Source organism: Rhinatrema bivittatum, chromosome 4 (assembly GCF_901001135.1).
Source record: "Rhinatrema bivittatum chromosome 4, aRhiBiv1.1, whole genome shotgun sequence".
NCBI classification, from domain to species: Eukaryota; Metazoa; Chordata; class Amphibia; order Gymnophiona; family Rhinatrematidae; genus Rhinatrema; species Rhinatrema bivittatum.
The window spans coordinates 56,969,694-56,988,098 of record NC_042618.1 but is presented as its reverse complement, the minus strand read 5'-3'; the positions used below and the strand labels follow the sequence as shown (position 1 = coordinate 56,988,098).

Below are 18,405 nucleotides of genomic sequence, written 5' to 3'. Positions count from 1 at the left end.
ATTACCAACTGCTTCGATTCCTCGGGGGCCGATGCTGCTGCCGCCGCTGCTATTTTTCCACGCGGCACAGCTCTTTCTCCTTTCCGCGCACTGCGTATCACTTCCTGTTCCGGGTCACCGGGGGGGGCGGCGCGGGAAGAAGAAAAGGCCAGTCTCAGGTGCCACTATTTCTTCTACCACCGCTGCCGTTCCCACTGGGCTTGAACATACTGATAGCCTAGTGGCAACGGCAGCAGGGAAGGAAGAGCAGCGGGAGAGCCCGGGAGCACGCGACATCCCTGCCGGGGGAGGGGTTAGCACTTGATGATACTCCATAGGCGGAGTTAATGATCTGCTGTGGGTTGGTTCCCACAGAGTGGCAGTTGATAATACCGTTCTATTAGTGTAAAGAATGAATACTTAGTAAATGGTGAATCCCTGGGCCGATGGCAGATGACAGCGTCCTCAAGTGGAGATCTTGAGAGGGACCACCGGCTAGGCTGGAATATTGAGACAAGCACAGACAGTTCTTTATTAGACTGGAAGTAGAACCACCAAATTGGCAGCAGAGAGTTGATATGCCCGACAGGGCTGAAGTCCCTCTGATACTGGAACTACGATCTCTGAGTTGCTGAGCTGTAAGGAGAGACTATAGGTAGTGAGTAGACAGGGTATGCTGGGCATAACCAGTGGTAGATGATACACTCACAATTGTAGATCTCTGTAGTGTCTTCTTTATGCAACAGAGAACCTTCAGTATTCAGGAACAGGAGCCGCAGGCAAGTACTGGTTCCTATAAGCAGTTTGAAATAGAACTCACAATAACTGTGTATGGAATGGCTTCTGGAATAGGGGAGAGTTGAGGAACATAGGCCCTCGTGGAGCGAGTACCAGTTCCTATCTGCAATGGTAATTCACGATCTCCGTACCTGTGATAACGTCTTAGACTGAAGGGAGCCTTAGCGATTAGAAACAATGGCCCTCGTGGAGCGAGTACGGTTCCTGTCTGAAATAGGATTCACTTGTTCACGTCTGCGATCGCCTCCAGGCAATAGGAGTCTTCTGAGTCTTTGGGAACATAGGCCCTCGGGGAGCGAGTACCGGATCCCATCCAACAATCTGAAATAAAGAATAGAGAGAGCTGAGCCCCCAAGGAGCGGGTACTCCTAATAATACAAAAGCAGAGTAGCTTGGTTGAATCATAACTGGCAGAGAAAGATTCGAGTTCTTGCTAACTCGATTAGTAGTAGCAATCAAGACCTTTTTATGTTAGAAGCGGGTGATGTCACTACGGGAGTATGCTCCCGGGGTTGGTGCCTTCGCCGGTACAAGTCTGGAGCGCGCATGCGCCCTTACATCATTAGGAACATGGCGGGTCAGTAGCGTCAAGCCAGATCGGAGATTCCGACGTGATGTGGCAGGAGAACTCCGGGATAGCAACTGTCTGTCAGACCTGGAGGGAGTCGCCACAGAAGTAGAGAGGGTGGAGCGAGGAAAAGGCACGAACGCAACAACCAGGCCCAAAAACACAAATACACTTATTAGAAAAACAGAACAAGCCAAGTTTCTATAGATCCTTACAGAGAAAATTACACATTAGTAGAATACCTTATATCGATGTCTCATGTAGAAAACCCTCAAAATGAGCACTAAATTGCTTTGGAGGAATTGATTCAATTGAAAAACCACAAATCGAATCCTCCGTGATAAGTTATTTGTTGAAATGTATGAGGCTTCTGATCCCAAACCCGGGTAAAGCACTTTAAATGATATTTAAATGGGTATTTCAAGAAAAAAAAAATTTTAAGACGAAATTTATCACCCACCAACATCATCAGATAAGTCGGGATGTTGAAGGAGCTTTTTCAAGCCCTTATTTACATTTCTCTATGCCTATTGGGTTGAACAATCAGCATTTAACACCATCTATTTATACCCTTTTGGGATTATTACAACTTTGCCGGGACATTCACAATTTTTTCACAGTTGTTGGAGGAAACTTTTTTCACCATCATTAATAAGAAAGAATTTTTAAATAACACATTATAAAGGTTTTCACTGTATTATCACTTTTATCTCAAGAAAACACTTTGGACGGAGGGGGTCTGTTTATGATTATAATTATAGTCATATTACCCTTGGTGGGGATCTATGACAACGATATATGAAACGTTCCTCTCTTCGTCTTAAAATTTTTTTTTCTTGAAATACCCATTTAAATATCATTTAAAGTGCTTTACCCAGGTTTGGGATCAGAAGCCTCATACATTTCAACAAATAACTTATGCTGATTGTTCAACCCAATAGGCATAGAGAAATGTAAATAAGGGCTTGAAAAAGCTCCTTCAACATCCCGACTTATCTGATGATGTTGGTGGGTGATAAATTTCGTCTTAAAATTTTTTTTTCTTGAAATACCCATTTAAATATCATTTAAAGTGCTTTACCCAGGTTTGGGATCAGAAGCCTCATACATTTCAACAAATAACTTATCACGGAGGATTCAATTTGTGGTTTTTCATGTAGAAAACAGACAGACCCTTACCAAACATCGATGTCTCATGTAGAACACCAAATATAGAACAGAGAGATCCATAAAGTATAAAATAGAAACATACAGACAAAAGGTGAACTGGAAACTGCAGCAAGCCAGATCTACTTTTGGAACAACTGTATATAAAAGGCATAAATAAAATAAATAAACTATATGCAGTGCAACAATGGAAAAATGAAATCGCCATTCCTCATAAAATATCAAAAAATAAAATCAAGAAATATAAAACATCAATCACATTAGTAAAACAATATTAACAAAAGGTCTAAATATTTCAAAATGGCTGCCAAATAGAATGAGCTCCAATAATTAAAAACTCACATACAATGTTTTTAAAATTTTCCAGACTCCAATAAAATATTTCAAAGCAGCAGACACATCAAACATCTAATAATTAAAACTAGTAAGGCTAAAAATAAATCCTTTGCTCTTCATATCTGGGAACCTTTGATTTTTCAGTCACCCAGAGCTTGTCATGGATTAGTGGATTGGGGGGAGGAGCACACAAACTTCCTCCATTCTCTCTCACCTATGCACACTATCCCATATCTACATGCTCACTCTCCCTCTCTTTCACATACATACACACGCTTGCTCTCTCTCTCTCTCCTATTTACATACACACAAGTGCTTTCTCCTCCACATGCTCGCTGTTGCTCACATATGCTGTTTTGCACATGTTTACGCATGCTGTTTCTCCCACATGCTTTCCCACATTTCTTTTATACATGCTCATACACAGACTCTGTCACATATACACACATGCTGTCTTGGCAGCAGCAGCAGTCTCCTCCTGAGGCCCGTTTGTGGAGCAGATGCTGCTCCTCATCCTCTCTTCAGTCATGGGATCCAGGCCAACAAAGGTCCATCTCCTTTTTCTTTAGGTTGCACATGCCTGCCGACACCTTCTTTCTTTCAAACTCACGGGGCCAATGGTGATGTGGCCTGTTCCTTCTAGCAGCAACAATCGGACCTCTTTCTTCCAGCTGCGCAAGTGGGAAGGCAGCATCAGCATTGGCCCTGGGGGGTCCGGAAGTAAAAAGCAGCATCGGCAAGCATGAACTTTGTCACTGTCCTCACCTCTCATTTGTTTAATTTGGCTTTAATTCTAGTTTACTTGCCTGACGTTTCCCGCCTGCCAGCTGTTTCAGAGACACTGCTACTATCTTTTTCTCTGCTGGGGTGGTGAGTGCTGCCGTTGTAGACGAAGCAAATGCAAAATAGCTCAGCCCTGCTGCCCACTGCTGACAGCCTCTACATCCCTGCTGGGCCTCTGGAGCCAGCTCCTTCCCTCCCAGATTATTGGGACTCTGGGTGCAGGGATGAAGAGAGGCACCCACGTTGTGTGCTGCAGGATGACTGCAGGAAAATTCAGTCGTCTTGCTTCTACTACTGTCCAAAAACCACATCTAAGCAGGGCCAAGTGGAAGCACTAGATGGCTGCCTCCAAACTTCTGATGTCATAGTCGGCCTAGTGCTTCCACTGGCCCTGATAGAAGCTGCATTACACAGCATTGCTCAGGAAATCCCATATCTAATGGTTCACATGTTAGAAAGTGGTCCAACAAAATCAAATATACTTTGCAATAAAAATCTGAACTAATATATATTTTACAAAGCTGTGGCAATGTATATTTATTTATTTTTATTTTACAATCTTATATTCTGCTATATTTCCTAAAATAGTTCAATGCAGATTACATAATTACACTTTTATAAAATTTCAACATCAAATACCAACACAACTTTTACATTATACACACATAAATTTAAAAAAACTAGCCTAATATTCATCACATAAAATATCAACTTTCATATTTTGAAAGCTTCAGTAAAAAATGTTTTCAAACCTTTCCTAAAACTTTTTATATCTTTCCTCGCAATTTGATAGGCAATGAATTCCACAATACAGGTGCAGCATATGAAAATGCACGGGCCCTTGTCATTTCGCTTTTGTACTTGGAATAATAAGCAATTTTTTATTACAAGAGTGCAAGGTTCTTTCTGGCACATACCATTGTATTCTTTGTTGTAGTGAACACCCCTTATCGGAGTATAACAATCTATGAGCCTGAATTTAAATCTCCATCTTACTGTTTTTTGTGGCAAATACATTACATTTCCAGCCCTTGAGCAGACGACATAAAATTGCCTGTAAGAAAAGCAAGGAATTAAGAACTGGTACATTAAGTGATTGTATTAGAGCTTTATTGATGGACATCACGAAAGGAAGACATACCAGAAATTGCGACCGTTTTGAATTCAGAAGGCATATCAGTAGGAATGATCAGTATCTGTGGTATGAATGCATTCTCACCCACTGCTCAGCTTGCCAGAATTGTTGCTTCATTAATATGAGGTATCAGGCTTTTAACTCAGTCTTGTGCCATTGCATAGTCTTGGTGCATCCAAATTCTTCAGTAGCATAGTGGAGAAACTTCTAGCTTGGCAAAGACTGAATATTTTGTGTCAGAAAATGGTCCATGATCTTTCTCTGGATGAAAAGACATACCCTGTCAAGTTTGGCTGCATTTACTCGAATGGTGTCTAAATACATGCAAAATAAATGAACAGAACATTAAATATACATATATTTTATACAAATTATCTATATTAGGCTAACTAAATGTGTGTTGGTGATATTTGCCATTAAGGAGGAAGCATATAAGATTTTGGTTATTTTATTTATTTTTTTTTTCAGCGTAAGGACTCTTGTATCTCAGGATAATATGAAACCACTTTCACACTTATGTCTTGTGGAAACTGATCGGTAGTAGAAACATAAGGGAGTCCATTTAGACATGTCAGATCCTGCCAGTAAAACAGGAAATGAAAAAGATTCTTTCTGAAAGCCAGCAAAGAAGGTGATACTTAAAAAAAATAATAATAAAAAAATAACATTAGTTAAGTCCAGCATATTTTGTGCATTGAAAATATACGAATGGAGGGAAAAGTGATTTGAAAGAAATTTCTGACTTTTGTTTTTCAAAGATACAATAAGAGAGAAGAAGACTTTTTCAGCCTGAAGGAATACAATGATTTCCTGGAAGATATAGAAGAAATTGGTAAGTTCTGTTTGCATTTTTGATCATCTGCACATTAGACTGTCTGCTTTCAGCTTTCAATTGCCATTAGCAGAATTTATCAGGGTATCTGAGGTTTATATAATTGTTTTGCTTGCATTTTAATCATCTCTATCACTTTAGAGAGCATGACAAAATTAAAAAAAAAAAATTTTTTAGCTTTTGAGATCAAACCAAGATGGATGTAGTAAGCACTATGTAGGGTTTTTAAGACAAATATCCTATGAGAGTAATTTTCAGAGTCGTTTATCTGTGAAAATGGCTTTTTGCAAAAGAACTCTCCTGATATGTGGGTAAACTTAGGTGAGTATGTCCTCTGTGCACACACGTTTATCTGCAAAGGCTGGGTTGGAGAGGGATTTGCCCTTGTGTGCATACTTTTTACATTTTCCTGAGGGAAAACTGCAAGCAGTTAGCATGTATAATTGTGCACGAGTATTCTTAATGGAATATTTTTCAAATGGAACGAACTCATGTATTTTCCCTTGAAAAATTGGTATAAAGTATGCAGACACTTGATTTCAGTTTTATGGGGGCTGTTACAAAATTACCCCCTGTATATTCCAAATTGTTTATTTAATGTACAACATTTTTTTGTGTTGAAGATATTAGTTTCCACTAAGATTTGCATTACATACCTGAGTTATTGTTATGTTAAGAACAGCACAAGCAAAATATATTAAATAACTTTACATAAAGTAAATATTCTTCTGGTTTATTTGCATTGTAAAAACTGAACCAGAATAAACAAATCCTGGCCTCCTTATATGCTTCATAATGCTATGTGCTGACTTCCATCACAGACTGTTTTTCTGCTTGCATTATGAAGCAGTTGACCTTGGGTGGTGCACTGCAGTAGATTTTGGTACTTCATAGGAAACAAGTTTAAATACAAATGTTGGATTCTTACTGTCTGGCATATCCAACATGGAAACATCTTTCTGGAACTTCACAAAATGCCGGCTTTACAGCTTAAGCTGAACAGTGATATATTTTTTCAGAGAAAGCTGTTAGTTCTGCTTCTTCTATCAGGATTAATTAATGGTGCTGCGAGGAGGATGATTTGATAGAGAACTCAACTCCCTCAGTTCCTTGGGACATCTCAGGCTCTACTATATAACAGACATCTTAGGAAGAGTGTGGTAGAAATCTATCCAAGATAACAGCAAGGGAAGGTCGTTTCAATAGCCATCCGCAGATAAAGCAGTACTTTACCTGCAGAAACGGCCTTTTAAAAATTGCCTTCCCTATATGTGCGTAAATTCTCTCGTGCGTAAATTTCCAAAGGGATTTTATGCATAAAAATGCCTTCTTTGTGTGCATGTATGCTTGATGTACGTGCGCACAAACAATTTTCCAAATGGACTACATTTGCATGTACCATGCAGAAAGGTCTGTGTGAACAAAGTGGGCATGTTTGGGGACGTGTGTCAGACTGTTTGGCACGTACGTTGCTATTTTATAAAGAACATGTGCGAATGACATCAGCAATTTATAAACACTTTTACACCTGCTATTAATGTGCCAAATTCAAACTTGTATTGTGTTTTTTGGCCTGATATTTGGTGGGCTGGTTGCTCCCAGTGTGTGTGGATAGGAAGGCAAGTAGAAGGGTTGGAGAGGGGGTCGTAACTTGGAAATTGTTGTACTTGCCCAGAAGTGTTTGGCTATAATGCTTTTTTGTTTTTTGTCATCTACTAGGTTTACTTCTGTTCTGTTTTGTTTTTTTGTTTGTTTTTTGGAAAACCCTTGCCGTGAATGGCACTGCTTTTCTGGTGGGCTGTGTGTCTGAGTGGGTCTCACTAGGGGTGGGTGGGCTTGTGACTGGGGTGTGTGTGAGCAGAGGTGAACTGACATTGAACATGAGTATTATAAGCTTTATGGATATTCATGACGCAATCTTTGAGGAGGGAGAGAGAACAGAAGAGGAAGGAAGTACCACCCCTTAGAGAGAGAATATAGGACCAGGGCATGATTTTTGGATCTGTCTGAGGATCAAGTCTTGAACAGATTCAGGTTCAACAAGGAAACCATACTAAACCTATGCCAGCTGTTAGAGCAAGACCTGGGCCTTTCCACTCGTATTGGCAAGGCATGGCCTCTCTACCTCAAGATCACTATGGCTCTGGTCCTTTTGGCCACTAGCACCTTTCAGACACCTCTAGGATAGGTTACAGCTGGAATAAGCCAGTCATCCACCATCCTATATATTGATCAATTTCTGGCTGCATTTCTCAGGAAAACATATAACTATATAGTTTTCCTCAGAGGATACAGCTTCAACAAAATATCCTGACTGATTTCTATAGAATTTCACATTTCCCCTTGGTTTTAGGGGTTATTGATTACACTTGCATCCCTACAAGGGCACTTGTGGACAACGAGATTGCTATCTACAAGGGCTTCCAGTTCTTCAATATGCAGGTGGTCTGTGATGTCAAGGGGATCAATTTGGATGTAGTTTCCATGTTTCTTGGATCTTATCATGATGCCGACATCCTCTCACAGTTACTTCCAGGAAGATCTCATCACTGGAAGTTAGCTTCTAGGTAGGTATGCTGCTCTCATAAGAATATAAGATATGCCATACTGGGTCATTCTGAGGGTCCATCAAGCCCAGTGTCCTGTTTCCAACAGAGGCTAGTCCAACTCGCAAGTACCCAAACATTAAATAGCTCTTATGCAACTGATGCTGGCAACAAGCAGTGGCTATTCCCTATTGATTAATAGCAGTTTATGGATTTCTCCTCCAGGAACTTATCCAAACCTTTTTTAAACACAGCTAAACTATCTTCCTTAGCTACCTGCTCTGAAAATGCATTCCAGAGCTTAATTGTGCATTGAGTGAAAAATAATTTTTTTTCAGATTTGTTTTAAATGTGCTATTTGCTGACTTCATGGAGTGCCCCCTCGTCCTTGTATTATCCAAAAGAGTAAATAACAATTTCACATTTACCCATTCAAGTCCTTTCATGATTTTGTAGATCTGTATCATCTTTATTTATTTTATTTATTTATTCGTTTTTATATACCGTTATTCGGTTTAGCCATCACAACGGTTCAGAATCAACCAAAAATCAGATAAATTATACATAGTTGCAAAAGAAAAAACAATAACAATAGTGAAATGATAGGTAGAGGAAGATGGTGGGGTGAAAGAGGGGGGAGAAGGGAAAGATGTAAAAAGGAAAGTAACAATAATAGTATTAATTCATCTTAAAGGAGGGCTTCTTATTAATTTCTGAAATTGTAATACTTAAAGTTTGATGCCAGTTGTAGTTACTGTTTTTTTTCTTGTTTGGGTTTGAATGGTTGAATTGATTGTAGATGGATTGTTGTTATAGATGATCATTGATGTAGACTGTATGAAAGAGGAATGTTTTTAGGTCCTTCTTGAACTTTTTGATATTAGATTGAGTTCTTAAATAAGGTGGTAGAGAGTTTCATTTTTTGGGGGGAAGCAATGGAGAATGCTCTGTTTCTAGTAGTTGATAGTCTAGCATCTTTGATGGGAGGAATTTTTAGACAAGAAGTGTTATCAGATCGAAGATTTGTTCTGGTAATTTGTGGAGTGATTTTTAAACCAGTATGTTTATGATGATCAGCATGTATTAATTTGTGAATGATGATCAGGATCTTATAATCTATTTGAGATTTAATAGGAAGCCAATGAAGCGACATTAGTATAGGGGTAATCCCCCCTCTGCCATCTCTTCTCCAAGCTGAAAAGCCCTAACCTCTTTAGCCTTTCCTCATAGGGGAGCCGTTCCATGCCCTTCATCGTTTAGGTTGCTCTTCTCTTTACTTTCTCCAATGTAGCTATATCTTTTTTGAGATGCGGCGACCAAAATTTTACACAGTATTCAAGGTGTGGTCTAACCACAGAGGCATTATGACATTCTCCTTTTTATTTGCCATTCACTTCCTAATAATGCTAACATTGTTTGCATTTTTGACCACCACAGCACACTGAGCTATTTCAGTGTGATATGAGCTATGAAACCCATATCTTTTTCCTGGGTGGTAGCTCCTAAGATGGAACCTAACATTGTGTAACTGCAGCATGGGTTATTTTTCCCTATCTGCATCACCTTGCACTTGTGCACATTATATTTCATCTGCTATATAGACACTCAATATTTCAGTCTCGTAAGATCCTCCTGTAATGTATCACAGTCCGCTTGTGACTTAACTACTCTGATTAATTTTGTCATCTGAAAATTTAATCACCTCACTTGTCGTACCCCTTTCCAGATCATTTATAAATATATTAAAAAGCACCGGTCCAAGGACAGATCCCTGAGGTACTTCACTGTTTATCTTTTTCCACTTTGAAAACAGACCATTTAATCCTACTCTGTTTCCTTTTAACCAGTTTGCAATCCACAAAAGAACATCTCCTCCTGTCCCATGACTTTTAAGTTTTCTTAGAAGCCTCTCATGAGGGACTTTGTCAAACGCCTTCTGAAAATCCAAATCCACACATCTACCGGTTTGCCTTTATCCATGTTTATTTACCCCTTCAAAAAAAACAAAAGTAGCAGATTTGTGAGGCAAGACTTCCCTTAGGTAAATCCATGCTGGCTATGGATTTACTCACTACAAACACACAGCAACTAACCTCTGTCCTTTTCTCTTTCTCTAGGTGGTCTTTGGCTCCGGATGCCTTCTCCAGGCTCTACCAGGGGACAACCTCGCTGCCTACCAGCTTGGAGTATTTCACTTTGTTCTTCTCTGCCTTCTCCCCTGCAGTTAAATAGAAGATATCAGCTCAAAACCTGGCTCATGATCCTACTGGAATACTCAAACTGTGTCAGATGTCCGCTGCAATAGGGCTCACCGGCAGGCCAGGGCAGTCAGCAGGAGTAGCTTTGGCCTACTTAAAACATATTTCCGCTGCCTGAACTGATTGGGGGATCTCTTCTCTACAACCCATTCAAGGTCTGTGACATCTTTCTAGCCTGCTGCATGCTTCATAACCTGGCCAAAAGCCAAGTCCTGCTTCCTCTAGAAGGACAAGATGATCATCTTATAGGGCCCAATGATGAAGAGGAGGGGGAGGCATGCAACCTGAGTGAGGATGTGCTGCAGGAGGTATATCGCCAGTCTTACCAGCAGGCTGCAGAGGAAAGGAACACTGATATAAAGAAATTTTCAAATGTGAAGGTGCATTTATTTCCAAGACAAATGTGATATGTACATAATCAAATTAATTTTTCCTGGGTTGTTTTCTCCTTTTGAGGGATGGTTATGGTCCCCTGGACTGCCCAAGTCTTGTGCTTCTGTGTAAGACTGTGTGGTTACTACTCATAGTGCCTTTAGAGGCTAAGGACACTGGAGACAGTGGTAAGGGGAGATAGCTACAAAAGGCTCTGGAGGGGAGAGGGGCTCTGAGAGCTGATGTTTTGGGAGCCAGAGGATGAAGGCCTGTATTATAGAAACATAGAGATGATGGCAGAAAAGGACCAAACGTCCACCCAGTCTGTCAAGCAAGCTTATGGCAGTATCTGCCTGGCAGAACTGGTGTGCCTCTCCTCTTCAGCTTGTGTACAGAAGGTCATTCCTGTGTCAGCCGAGGGGGATGTACTCGCCTTTGTCAGAGAAGGGGGAGCCTTCCTCTGAGGAAGTGAAAGCGTTGATAGAGAATGCATCCTTTGAGATGGTGAAGCTATAGGAGTAGGAACCAGCATCATTGGTAGTGGTGGGACACAGGGGGAGCCTCCCACTACTGAAGCAGAGGAACTTACCATGGTGGTGGTGGTGTAAATATGGGAGAAAGCTGCATCCAGGGGCCCTGAGGCTGCAGGTGGCATCTGCTGGAGCATTTCTCTAGCAGAAGTCATGGACACAATTCCTCCCACAGTGTCCAGCCAAGACTCTGCATCTCTGCACCACTTCCTTGAGGCCCTATATGTCCTGCATTAAGCATCTCAGCAGGTCATCGGCTCTTGTAGAAAAGCTGTCCTTTTCCACGTCTCTGCCTTCCCCGTCATCAACATCTTGACCCAAGACATCGAAGTAGGTGGTTCTGTCTAGACTGGCAAGGGCTCTACACATGTCAATGCCAGAGTGTGCTCCTCATCTGTTGCACATACTTCTCGGGCTCCTCTCTGCCAGCTGCAGACTCCAAAGCCCCCAGCTTTTCTGACTCATGCTGTTTCTCAAGAATGTCATGCAGCAATGCCGCCTTGGCCTTACAATTCCACGGAGTCCTAGCCAATTGGAATCATCTTATGTGTCATCGCCTGCAAGACGATAAAGAACATAAATTATCACTATTGATTCTTTCTGCGTGGTCTTCTCTTTTCTCACCTATTGGAACTTGCATGGAGAACAGCTAAATGGCTCCCACTCCACAGCCTCCATCTACTCCTGAAATTTCTATTCTAGCATTCCTTTGGGTGTTAGAGCTACCTTTATGCATTTTCTGTTCATGCTTGTAAGTGAAAAAGAAAAGAGGAGGAGGACTGACAGCTAGGTGTTGCTCATGACAGCAGGCCCCATCAGCCTTTTGGACCATTGATCTGTAAATATGTAAAAATGAATGCTTAGGTATTGTTAGACATTTTATAATAGTTACTATATGCAAGAAACTTGTATTCCTTCTCTTACAAAGACTGTTCACCTTGTCACCCTTAAACGTGTGAAGTATTTGGCTCACCACCCCTTCTTACTGCAGCCTTTGATATGGTGCTCCGGACTATCCATTCTACTGGAGTGAAAATTATGTGGCTGGTGGGCCCCTCTGCCCTCATTCTGATCTGTTTGTCCTTGACCTCCTATCTAAGGTTTCCGCATTTGTAACTGAGGTTTTGCATACTTCTGTTGTGGGAAGACAGCATTTAGTCTATGGTGAATTTTCTCCCAGCTCTGCACTTTTCTGTAGAATCTCACTTTCCTGAACTAAAGAGGGTCTCCTTTGATTATTTACCCTTCATGTGCCATTTAATGTACTTTGTCTGGTTGGACCGCAGTTGAGGGAACTGACAATTCTTACCCTGCTTTATGTGGTTTCAATTTGTCTGAGGGGTTGCTTTGTGTGGGTCCTTCTCCATTATAAGAGTTGCAGGTGGGTGAGGGGAAGAGGTAATGGTTACGTTTTGGAGTCCCTGATAGCTCACAGCTGGGAGCATTAATGTGAAAGCTCTCAAATACTCATTTTGCCTACATGTCTTTTATAAGACAAGGGCTCAGATGGAACATCAGTACCAATAGACTGACCTCCATTGACATATGGGGCTTCCAGCGATATAACTATTGGCATGGTGATGAAGGGACATAACCAGCTTTTTGGAGATAGAGGCAAATAATTAGAACTTGTGCAGACAGTTTCTGTTGAAAGGAGCTCTTACTTGTACATCCATATTACAGCTTTTATCTGCTGGAAGGTTTCCTTTTGGTGACAGGAAAGGGCCACTAAATTTCTGCTCTATTGTGTGATAGTAGTGCTGAGAGAGACAAGATGTTTGCCTCTCTATAGGCTATAATCTTGTTTGTGGCAAGGACTCACTAAACATCTCTGGCACTTTGAGGAAATAAGACCTAAGTGATGACTTATACCTCTAATGGTTTGTGCCCATGACAGCAAGATAATTTAGGGGAGCTAGGTATAGAATGCTGATCCAAAGAACTTGAAAACTGAGGCAGCTGTAAAGGTAGATAAGAAAGGGTAGAGGTTAGAGGAAAAAGCTGCATGGCTAGCTACATCCAGACGTGTGTGTTTGTGTGAATGAGTGCAGTAGGCTGTTATGAAAGGGGCTAGACTCTGGGATGACATGGTACGTAGCATGCAAAAGAAGATGCCATACACAAAACTTAAATGTAAAATAACTTCTATAAAAATATTTGAACATTTTTAAACTATTTACATAAACATGAAAACAAAAAAGGGAGAAGAAGTGAAAATAACTAAGGAGAAAGAGCCTATGAACTCCTGGAGGACAGATCCTGATAGGCCTAGGGGGCTGGTGGCCTGTGGTGGTGACCTCATGCTCACCAATTCGAGTGACCGTGAAGCCCTCTTGAGTCTGGACGAGAGGCTTCACCACATCCACCAGCCTCCTGAAGTTGGCACATCTCACGGACAACTTTCCTCATCCTCTTCATTATGGACCCTATATCCTAAAAAAACTGGTTCTCTGGGCTTGGAGCTGGTGTGCCAGCAACAGAGCCTGCCTTTTCAGCCATGGGATGGAGGCCTGAATCAGGGGGAAGCTTGAAGGATATGAATGAAACAGGAGAGTTAGGGTATCCCAACAGAGAAGTTCCAATTAAAGCAAAAGTGTAGTCCATGGGCCTATATGTAAAAAATCACCTGAGCTAAAGATTTCCAAGTTTCCCTATCAACTGAAAAGCAGGTTGTTAATACAAACAAACACACTTTGAAATGTCTGTATGCCAATGCCAGAAGTCTAAGAAGTAAGAGAGTTAGTGTATAGCAGTAAATGATGACATTGAAATATTTGGCATCACAGAGACCTGGTGGGAAGGAGGCTAACCAAAGGGACGGTGCTATATCAAGGTACAAATTATATCGCAGTAATAGTGAGGATCAACTTGGTGGGGGGTGTGGCACTTTATGTCCGGGAGGGTATAGAGTACAGTAGAATAAAGATCATACAAGAGTCTAAATGCTCAGTAGAATCTATATGGGTAGAAATCCCATGTGTGTTGGGTACAAGAATAGTGATAGGAGTATACTACTGTCCACCTTGACAAAATGGTCAGACAGATGATGAAATGCTAAGAGAAATCAGGGCAGCTAACCAATTTGGCAGTGCAATAATGATGGGAGATTTCAATTACCCCAATATTGACTGGGTAAATGTAACACCAGGACTTTCTAGAGACACAAAGTTCCTGGATGTAATAATCAACTGCTTCATGGAGCAATTGGTTCAGGAACCAACGAGAGAGGGAGCTATTTTAGATTTAATTCTTAGTGGAATGCAGGATTTGGTGAGAGAGGGTAACTGTGGTGGGGCCACTTGGCAACAGTGATCATAACATGATCAAATTTAAACTAATAACTGGAAGGGGAAAATAAGTAAATCTACAACTCTAACACTGAATTTTCAAAAGGTAAACTTTGATAAAATGAGGAAAATAGTTAGAAAAATCTGAAAGGTGCAGCTGTAAAGGTTAAGTGTTCAACAGGCATGGATATTGTTTAAAAATACAATCCTAGATTCGTAGTCCAGATGTACTCCACGCATTAAGAAAGATGGAAGGAAGGCAAAACGATTATAGGCATGGTTAAAAGATGAAGTGAAAGAGGCTTTTTTAGCCAAAAAAAATCCTTAAAAAATTGGAAGAAGGATCCATCTGAAGAAAATAGGAAAAAGCATAAGCATTGTCAAGTTAAGTGTAAAACATTGATGAGACAGGTGAAGAGAGAATTTGAAATGAAGTTGGCTGTAGAGGCAAAAAAATTATAATAAAAACTTTTAAAATTATATCCAAAGCAAGAAACCTATGAGGGAGTTGGTTGGACCGTTAGATGACCGAGGGTTAAAGGGGCTCTTAGGGAAGATAAGGCCATTGCAGAAAGACTAAATTAATTCTTTGCTTCCTAGTTTACTAATGAGGATGTTGGGGAGATACCAGTTCCGGAGATGGTTTTCAAGGGTGATGAGTCAGATGACTGAACGAAATCACTGTGAACCTGGAAGATGTAGTAGGCCAGATTTGCTACTCTTTAGTTTGTCAATCACCTGGACCAGATGGTATGCATCCTAGAGTACTGAAGGAACTAAAAAAATGAAATTACTGATCTATTAATTAAAATTTTTAACCTATCATTAAAATCATCCATAGTACCTGAAGACTGGAGGGTGGCCAGTGTAACCCCCAATATATAAAATGGGCTCCAGGGACGACCGGGAAACTATAGACCAGTGAGCCTGACTTCAATGCCGGGAAAAATAGTAGAAACTATTCTAAAGATCAAAATCATAGAGCATTAGAAAGACATGGTTTAATGGAACACAGTCAACATGGATTTACCCAAGGGAAGTCTTGCCTAACAAATCTGCTTCACTTTTTTGAAGGGGTTAATAAACATGTGAATAAAGGTAAACCGGTAGATGTAGTATATTTGGATTTTCAGAAGGTGTTTTACAAAGTCCCTCATGAGGCTTCTAAGAAAACTAAAAAGTCATGGGATAGGAGGCGATGTCCTTTCTTGGATTACAAACTGGTTAAAAGACAGGAAACAGAGAGTAGGATTAAATGGTCAATTTTCTCAGTGGAAAAGGGTAAACAGTGGAGTGCCTCAGGGATCTGTACTTGGACCAGTGCTTTTCAATATATTTATAAATGAACTGGAAAGGAATATGACAAGTGAGGTTATCAAATTTGCGGATGATACAAAATTATTCAGAGTAGTTAAATCACAAGCAGATTGTGATACATTTCAGAAGGACCTTGCGAGACTGGAAGATTGGGCATCCAAATGGCAGATGAAATTTAATGTGGACAAGTGAAAGGTGTTGCATATCAGGGAAAAATAACCCTTGCTGTAGTTACACAATGTTAGGTTTCATATTAGGAGCTACCACCTAGGAAAAAGATCTAGGCATCGTAGTGGATAATACTTTGAAATCGTCGGCTCAGTGTGCTGCGGCATTAAAAAAGCAAACCATGTTAGGAATTATTAGGAAGGGAATGGTTAATAAAACGGAAAAAGTCATAATGCCTCTGTAACACTCCATGGTGAGACCGCACCTTGAATACTGTGTACAATTCTGGTCGCTGCATCTCAAAAAAGATATAGTTGTGATGGAGAAGGTGCAGAGAAGGGCAACCAAAATGATAGAGGGGATGGACGTGAGGAAAGGCTGAAGAGGGTTAGGGCTGTTCAGCTTTGAGAAGAGACAGCTGAGGGGGGATATGATAGAGGTCTTTAAGATCAACAAGAGAACACGCATTGTCCATAGCCGGACCCACACTTTGGAACAACCTTCCAACATAACTCAGATCGGAACCCTCAACACAGCTCTTCAAAAAAGTCCTAAAAACCTGGCTCTTCCGCCAAGCCTTCCCCCAGTGACCTCATCGCAGCTCCACACTTCCCGTCTCTGACTCCTTTCTATCTCATGACGCATAGTAAATGCATAAAATGAATTACTAAATAAAGATATGAAACCCTTTATACATTCTTCTGCGTACAACCCTAGGGCATATTTACAGAGCCCTTGTAATAATCCTCGTCATAAAACCCTGGTTTATAACCTTTGTATATAACATTGTATATAGTCCTCTTGTGCTAAAACACTGTATAAAAATCCTTATATATAGTCCTCCTCTGCATAACCTTTGTATATGACCCGTACATGATCCTCTTGTGATATAAGCACTGTATAAAAATCCTCCGTTTTTTAAAACCAACACTTGAACTAACCTCCCTCTCCCTCTAAGTAACCAACTAATATGGCCCCTTAGTGACCTTGGGCAAGTCACCTTACCCCTTTTCGCCTCTGGTACAAACCTTAGATTGCAAGCCCTCCGGGGATAGGAAAATACCCACAGTACCTGAATGTAAACCGATGTGATATCCCTGATCAAATGTTGGTATATAAAAATAATAATAATTAGAGGTCTTGAATGAGTAGATGTGAATCGGTTATTTACACTTTCGGATAATAGAAGGACTAGGGGGCATTCCATGAAGTTAGCAAGTAGCACATTTAAGACTAATCGGAGAAAATTATTTTTCAATCAATGTACAATTAAGCTCTAGAATTTGTTGCTAGAGGATGTGGTTAGTGCAGTTAGTGTAGCTGGGTTTAAAAAAGGTTTGGATAAGTTCTTGGAGGAGAAGTCCATTAACTTCTATTAATCAAGTTTACTTAGGGAATGGCCTCTGCTATTATTGGCATCAGTAGCATGGGATCTTCTTGGTGTTTGGGTAATTGCCAGGTTCTTGTGGCCTGGTTTGGCCTCTGTTGGAAACAGAGGCTTGATGGACCCTTGGTCTGACCCAGCATGGCAATTTCTTATGTTCTTAAGCTTCCCTGCATATTGTATGCCTCCCTCATCCAGCAATGACCGCATCCAGAGGTCTTGTGGCAAGAAGGGAAGGAGGCTTTACAGGGGAGGGGAGAGGAAGGTGAACCTCTTGAAGTTGAGTTCCGGGGCTGCAAGTTTGTGTGTGTGTGTGTGGGGGGGGGGGGGGGCTTGTCTGACTACTTTGCTGTTGCGGGGTATGGTAGTGGCTGTTGGCCGCTTGCAGCTGGCACAGCTGCTCCTCCAGCATAAGGTATTGTGTACTCTTCCTCCTCTTCCGAGCTGGTGGTGTCAGTGAACAGAGACATGAGTGGGTAGCCAGCCATCAGCTGATGTGCACATGAGTGTGATGCACTGCAACATACAGACTGTTAAGAGTGCATCCTATCTGTGGGACACTTATATGATATGGGGCTTGTTAAGCCATATATAAGTTCGGTGGGATATGTTGGCTTCTGTATTGCAGTCATTTACAGCATGGTGCTTACATAATAAGGGCTGTGTGGTAGCCCAGTGACTGGGAAGTATGTGTTGGAATGTGTCTTGGATTCCAAGCCGTCAACGACCATGATGCTGCCATAAGATAAAGGGTCCTTGTTGAAAGGGAGGTATAGGCATTCCCTGGTTAAGGATATTAGGAGTAGATTCTAACACCTTACTTATAGTTGGCCGGTGAGTGCATTAAAAGTTGTTTGATGACAAGGCAGGCTATGATCCGGGGTTGCACTGTCTACCATACCACTGGATGGATGCCTGTGGGTTTTAGAAGGGAAAGGTCCATGT

At 41.1% G+C, this 18,405-nt stretch overlaps 1 protein-coding gene across 1 annotated transcript in view; it reads left to right on the top strand.

The window, feature by feature from the left end:
- The window catches only part of MNAT1 (MNAT1 component of CDK activating kinase), a 317,645-nt gene that overhangs the window by 148,505 nt on the left and 150,735 nt on the right, over window positions 1-18,405 (top strand). The window contains exon 3 of the mRNA XM_029597428.1: window positions 5,525-5,598. Coding sequence (XP_029453288.1) covers window positions 5,525-5,598 — 74 coding nt within the window. The remainder of the gene's footprint in view (window positions 1-5,524; window positions 5,599-18,405) is intronic.